This window comes from Etheostoma spectabile, chromosome 22, assembly GCF_008692095.1.
Source record: "Etheostoma spectabile isolate EspeVRDwgs_2016 chromosome 22, UIUC_Espe_1.0, whole genome shotgun sequence".
Lineage (NCBI taxonomy): Eukaryota > Metazoa > Chordata > Actinopteri > Perciformes > Percidae > Etheostoma > Etheostoma spectabile.
In genome coordinates, this window is record NC_045754.1 from 17,566,366 (window position 1) to 17,573,483 (window position 7,118).

The following is a 7,118-nucleotide window of genomic DNA, read 5'->3' on the forward strand; positions in this document are numbered from 1 at the left end:
TCTCTCTCTCTCTCTCTCTCTCTCTCCCAGCTGGCTGCGAAAGACATCAGTTCACGCAGAAGCTTAATTCACTGTCATTGGTTTATTTGCTATGGGTCAGTTTAAAGTCTGAGATTCTTACATCAACACCCAGGGAGGAATTTGTTGATGTAAAGAAAGGTGACTTCAGTTTTCAATCAGATTATTGGTATAAAGGGAGCCGCTGCCTTCTTCATTGCATTGATTTGGTTTCAAAAACACAGATTAGGTGGTGAAGGTGTTGTTGTTTGGCTTCTTCGCTTTTCTTCCGTTCATTTATCTTGATTCTAATTTGTAGTTTTACTTTAGCCACACATGATATCCAGATTTTTGGGCCGGTTTTGAAACAAGAAAGACCACCCAGGAATGTTTCAGGCCTCTTTCTACTATAGCTTTCTAAACCGCTCCTCACAAACTGCTCCAGATCGAGCAAGAGACACATTAAAAACTAATCGGATGGCGATGACACACGGTAGTCGTGCAAGGCCTTATTTGCAAAGCAGATGGAAAGCCTTGGCCTGTCCGACATTAATTACAATCACATTCAGGGAGGAAGCCTTCCCTCCTCCAGGGCGGTTAGGACTCTGTGTACGGCTGGAGGAGATGGCAACCTAATCCCCCGGTCATCACAGAAATCGGAGGGAATTGTCAAAAGATGCACAGGACGTGATTAATCAAAGTGGAGAGCCAGATGTGCAACAACACAGAATAAACCCAAACTGACACAGCACAGGAATACCAAAACCACAGGCACACAAACACCACGCAGCCACCACCACTCTCCCACACAGAAGCCAACAGAGGGGCTTCGATATTTGAGACCAAAGCGACGGCCTCCTTCTGTCTGAATATCTGGTTTTCATCACTACATGTTGCAAGACCAATACTCACAGGACCAATAAGTGAAGAAACATTGGCTTTTTCTTACTCCAAACCCGATTCTCTTCATCATGTGTGGTTCTAAGTGACTATTAAATGGTTTATAAAAGATGAGGGGCACGATATTTAAAAGAACTTCCAGTTTCAAAATAAGTTCAAATCTGAAAAAGAAACCATGAGACCACATTCTTCAGCGGTGATACGGTCTCACTGTTCTCATGGCCGGATCATGACAATGCCCTTAGTTCCCAAGAAAAATGTCAATCAATCTGGATTTAAGCCTCCTTGTCCAGCAGCATCTGACTCTGGCAGCGCCTCTGTTTATCTTGAGGCGCTCTGTTTAGAGTCTCCCAGTAAACACTGGAACTGCTAATGGAAACGAGGCCTTTTGGCTCATATGTTCCAAACTCGTTATGATTAAAGTGTCCCTCTTTATCGTCACTAGAGCTAATTAAAGACAAATCTGCTTGGGTAACACAAACAATGCGACGCAACTTTACTGCCCAGAAACCGCAACTCGCTGCGCTGGAGGTCGTTGGCAGGAATAGCCTTTTATATACAAATACCAGAGGTGGCGGTTGATGGTTTGCCGAGGATACTAGGTCTGTTTTCCCCGAGAAGACATAAATCATGAAGTGGATTGCACAGCATGACTGACCACAGAATTTCGTTCCTATAAATGAGCCGAGGAGGGCCAATGTACCCAGAGAGAGGACGTGTAACAATAACTAACTCCGAAACAATATAAACCTCATCAGTTGTTCTAACCCACAGAGGACAGGAGGCAGTGTGTGGCTCTGTGCGGTTCATACAGTGAGCTGGTTCAGGATCCATGACCCAACGACGTGAGTCCTGGAGCGCCTGTTGCGCTACTGTCCTGTGTTTAGATTAAAATGTGGGTCAGCTGTGAGCACCAGGTGCCTTCAATATAGGTCATTGTGGGGGAGTTAAATATTTTAGGAATAAGGAGGGGCCTAATTAATGCCTCATTTTTTAAAACCACATTCTCATAAATGTACATAATTTTGGATACAAAGACCTCCTAGCGACTCTCCACTTCAACCTTGCATGTGCCAAACACCTGTTCACCTACGATTTTCCATTTGACTCATCGTTCTAACAACTTGACAATTAAAAAAAAAAATCTCACAGGGGCGCAATTACGCACATAGAAATCGCCGGGCAAAAAATAAAAATAAATTCAAGTTACTCACCGAGATTAACGAAGCTCATCACCATATCGGCATCATTCAGAAAGGCAGCTTCTTGGTATGTGGCCAGAGGAGGACTCTGGGTCGTCTGCATGGACTGATATCGGTCCAGGATGCCTTCCACTTGGCTTTTCTCCTCGCTAGATATGGTGTTGTATAAGTCCAACATGAAAAGTGGAGCGGAGTTGTACTTTCCGTGTGACAGATGTGGTCTCGGTCTGTGCGGCAGCCCGAGGATGGACAGGATCTCCTTCTGCATCTCCCTCTTCTCGTGCGTTCGCAGCCGTCGGTGGATGAATCCCGGGTGCACTTCGTTGTGTCCATCCAGTGAATAATTACTCCCCGCGACCAGGAACATGCAGTAATAAGCGCTCCACCACAATCCGACCAAGGCAAGCCAGCAGCTGGTCATGGTGTTGTCGCGCTGTGCTCTCCGGAGTCCCAAGTGTGTCTGGCTTGGAGATTCAGTCGCCTATCCAAATGTCAAATAGGCGTAATGGTAACCTACACCAAAGTCCGTCTGAGCGCGCGGTTATCTGTCGTGGCCGCAGATCAAAAGCGAGAAAAGACACGCGAATCAAGCCATCTGAAATACTTCCTTAAGAGAAATGTGCAAAATAGTGTCGGTCCTGCTTTCATTTCGGATTCCCGTAGCGCGCGCGTCTGCTGCTTCAGGATAAAGTGCACCATGAGAAACTTTATTCTGAGCGCTCCGGAAAGTCGGTCAAAAGACACCGTTTGATACGAAATTCATCAATAAAAGAATGACAAGTCCTCTGAAACAAGCCATTTTACTTTACGCGGATACATTTGCTCTCCAAGACATACGATTTCCCAACGCTGCGCACTGACAAAAGCCGCCCTGTAATAGTTGAAGTGGTGTCGGTGACGGTCGCCTACTCTTGTATGCTGTGTATGAGAGTCTAACAGGAATTAGCAGGTTGCAGTCCATAATATGCGTGCGCGCGCATGTACGTATGCGTGCGTCTGTGTGTGTGTGTGTGTGTGTGTTTGTACATGTGTGTTCTGAAACCGCCCACTCCGTGCGCACTTAAACCAGAGGTGGAGCTCTACAGACTACAAGGAGAACTCGAACATCATATTTCCATATTTTGTTCGCTGCGGAATAACAGCCTGTCATTTAAATAAATAAAAAAAAGCCACGTTAGTCTACTTTGCATTAGTATTGCTCACCATATTCGTGTTTAATTCTTTTAGTCTCCGACATAATGACGCCAACATAAACCCAGATTGGTAATAGCTTTAACTTTTGTTTAAGCCTGTTATTGGGTTATAACTTAATATGCTCTGCAGCAGGCCTGCAGCCCACACAGTATGTCCCCAAAATTAAGAGTTACACTTCTGTTTCATAATTGGATAGTTGCGCTTTCTTGCAACCATTTCCTCCTCTGAAAAAGTCGGCACAAATCTGCTATAATGAAGCATTGATTACTGCTTCACACACCGATAATCAAGGTGTGTGTGTGTCGGCGCAGCTGAAGCAGAATAAATGTTACCCAGTTGAGGCACGACCCCTGACGATGGAGCAGGAAACAGCAAGCAATGGCGCACAGCAACCTAACAAGGAGAAGTTATCCGACACCCATTTAAACACTACAGAAATAAACTGACTTAAGTGTTCTAAGTTATTGTATAAATACCTTTTAAAATCTCAACCAGCTGCGTGACGGGACTGCACTTTAAAGTAAACGTGAACCGAGCACACAAATTAGTAAACTGTACGCTAGATCCTGTACTAGCAGGGAACAGCTGACACTGTCCCAGCAATCTCTACACGAATAAAAGGGAATTCTTTTAAATCCTTATTCCCCTCTCTCCTTCCACTTCCTGCCATCATTCCTTTAACCCTAACCTGTGTTGTGTCTTCATGGCCCCTTCAAACTGTGATGGTCCTGGTGATAAGGCCCAAAGGTGTCCATATCTCCCTCTCTGTGTCTCTGCTACTGCCAGAGCATATCTTATCTGCATGTGAAGAGTGAGAACCAGCATAACACACACACACACACACACACACACACACACACACACACACACACACACACACACACACACACACACACACACACACACACACACACACACAAAATGGTGTTTTGCATGTTATAGTACATTCCATTTATTACTTGCAAAGTCTTCCTGTTTTCTGTCTACCAAGCAGAAATCCTGTAAGTACAGAATGAAAATAATATGCAGATATAAACATTATCTTGTTTGAGACAGCATTACACATTTCCTAAAGTGTGAGTGTTTATGTGTGTGTGTGTGTTACAGAGGCAACCGAAAGATTAAACTAAAGATAACCAGGGATAAAGACGCCCTACTGGCCTGACAGAGAACTAGTGCTCTCAAGGATGTCATTCATCGGTTTGTTTTTGTTTTTCCTTGGACTCAAAATTCCCATTTTCTAAAATGAGATCCTAATCACGATTTATAACACACATATTCAATGGTTAAGCAAAGTTATAGTTAAAAAAGAAAAGAAAAAAAGTCTTCTTCCACTGGCAATTACACAGTGAATGGTGACTTTCCTCAATATGCCTTTTTGGCTCTGGCACTAAACACAGAGAGACAGGGAAATAGTCATTTTGTGGATAAAACTATGAAAGAAAATAGGGGATTTTTACCACCTCATATGGGTCAGCTCATAATAAACACTTCATGGGCCATTAACTGTGGGCACGGCTCAAGCTTCTTCTTCTTCTTTGGTGCTCTCCAGTGCTATCACAACATTCCTGTGATAAACAAGCGGCACACTGCAGGCTGATAATGATTGAAAGGAGCACTTAAATACTTCTATGTGTCCTTAACATTTAGCTTGACATTAAGCAGCTGAGTGTTTGCATCCCTGGAGGTAGAGCAGGTGATGTGTGTGTATGCTGGGTGAATTGGAAGTAGAGGGAGGAGGAAACATTAAACAGAGGTTCTCTGTCCTGTCATCACACTGTCTAGACAGGACACCTCCTAGACCTAATGAGGTCTTTGTCTGCCTGTATCACACACACACGCACACACACACACACACACACACACACACAAAAGGTCACGGTGGAAGAGTTCACATAAACTTGCACAGAGAGAATCTTGTGTTGTGTGCTCAAGTACGATACGCACACGCACACGCACACACACTATCTTGCAAAATTAAGGGGAAGCGTGCTCCAAAACCATCGGAATGCTTACACCTGGCACAGATCTGACAAGAAGTGCTGAATCTTCTGCAATAATTACAGTATATATTGCTATGGTTCCCCGGTCACACGCACATGCACCAAACGTGAACGCATGTCTTATCCCAGTAATCAAGTGTTTTTTCAAAGGAACGATGGCGAGCTGCTGCAGGTTTGGTGCTTTTAGTCTTTTGTGTTGGATTAGTTTTGTGGTCACAGCCTTCCTATAGCCCAGCACATAAAGATATCTCTGATTCTCCTTGATGATTTTCTTTGAAAAAACATTTCCAAAAGACGGTGCAAGACCACTTTTTTTAAATGTGTATATTTATAATTCACACAGAAAGAAGAAAAAAAAAAATCAGGTGTAGTAGGCTGATACTCAAATGAAATAAAAATGGAATTTTGGTTTCAGTTTTGGTGAAAACAGTGTTAGCAGTGGTTTCTATTTAGAAAATGAAAAGGCAAAGCTCCAATCAATTGTTGACATGGAACTCCCAGCCATCAGGGTTTAAACAGCTCTCATTTAAAAACACGGATACATGAAATGTGTAGCTTGTGGACTGCAGCTTTACTTTACAACAATTGCAAATTATGGCTTTAAAATATACATTAGACTCACTTTACATTTGTGTCTTATCTTTCTGTATGCGAGATGTAAATTCTCCAAAAAATATGCTTACAATTGCATCTCACACAAATCCAAATTAATAATAAACCTTAAAATACAACGTTCTTCCTTAGTTCTTGTATTTAACATAACTACTGGTTAATATATCTATTTGATTTTAAGGTAATATGGTTGGCGAGGTAAGGATTATTTTAATATGAAATCAACCAGTTTCTGGTAAACTGAAAGCACTGGACCTGCAACATGGATGCAGCATGATGTGTTAGATCACCTGAAATGTACAAGGCCTCTGCAAATTAAATCCTAGAAGAATTTCCCTCCTTTTCCTGCTCCAGAAGTGAATCTGGTTGCCCCGGTGACAGCTTCAGATTGGATTACAGGGATTCCGTGCTCGATCTCATACTGCATGGCCTGAACAGAGGAAGACAGATTAAACCAATTAAAAACCACCTTTGCATATCAGAAGATCTTAACTTAATGAACTCAACCTAATGGCAACTTGAAAGGGCAAATGTCTTAAAGTGGTTTCATGGTCAATATTTCAAATATAAGGAAAAAAAAAAGAAATATTCACTTTGAAAATGTGAATGAACATTTTTGCACAATTGTTTTTGGTTCTTTCACATTCAGTTTTTTGATCTGACACACCCAACTGAAGCCGACATGTTGGTATCACACATAAGGCATGATAGTGTAACATTCCTACATGATGTGTACCTGTGTGAAGGAGGGAGCATCGTAGCAGCTGTACATGGCTGAGGAGCGGTCGGCCCGCAGACACTGCTGAGGGAAGGAGCTAATCTGCTCTGCTAACTGCAGGGCTGCCTGTAAAGCTGTGGTTGTAACATGAAGTCAGTCCAACACGGTGATACAGATTTCATACATACTGAAAGATTATGTATACACTAGGAAATGCAGCCGTTAATAACGTCGGAAAAGCATACAGGTTATTGTGTTGATAACCCTTTGTCTTATTACAAAAAAAACTAAATCACCAGCCCTTCCATGCTGCGTTTCCCTGCTGCTGTGTCACTGTGAGCTCTACCCATGCCACTCTGCCTCCTCGCCCACATTAAAGCACTCAACGACATCCAGATCAGTTCTATGGAAAAATCTATGCCTCATTATGCCACACTTTGATGCCCTCTGTGTGTGTGTATGTATATGTGTGTGTGTGTGTGTGTGTGTGTG

General features: G+C 42.9%; 2 protein-coding genes across 4 annotated transcripts in view; both read right to left on the reverse strand.

The window, feature by feature from the left end:
- Nucleotides 1-3,332, reverse strand: part of bmp6 (bone morphogenetic protein 6) — a 50,646-nt gene extending 47,314 nt beyond the window's left edge. The window contains exon 1 of the mRNA XM_032503855.1: nt 2,112-3,332. Coding sequence (XP_032359746.1) covers nt 2,112-2,520 — 409 coding nt within the window. The 5' untranslated portion in view covers nt 2,521-3,332. The remainder of the gene's footprint in view (nt 1-2,111) is intronic.
- The window catches only part of zgc:101569 (carnitinyl-CoA dehydratase), a 51,966-nt gene that overhangs the window by 27,252 nt on the left and 17,596 nt on the right, over nt 1-7,118 (reverse strand). Inside the window, exons 6-8 of one of the 3 annotated variants that reach the window (XR_004327490.1) lie at nt 6,645-6,760; nt 6,199-6,338; nt 3,982-4,091 (exon numbers count right to left, since the gene is read on the reverse strand). Coding sequence is in view for 2 of the 3 variants with exons in the window: in XM_032503864.1 (XP_032359755.1) it covers nt 6,231-6,338; nt 6,645-6,760 (224 nt within the window). In the remaining variant the exon portion in view is untranslated. Of the gene's footprint in view, nt 1-3,981; nt 4,092-4,959; nt 5,117-5,949; nt 6,339-6,644; nt 6,761-7,118 lie in introns of those variants that run through there. The other 2 variants (XM_032503864.1, XM_032503863.1) reach the window with 2 other exon arrangements.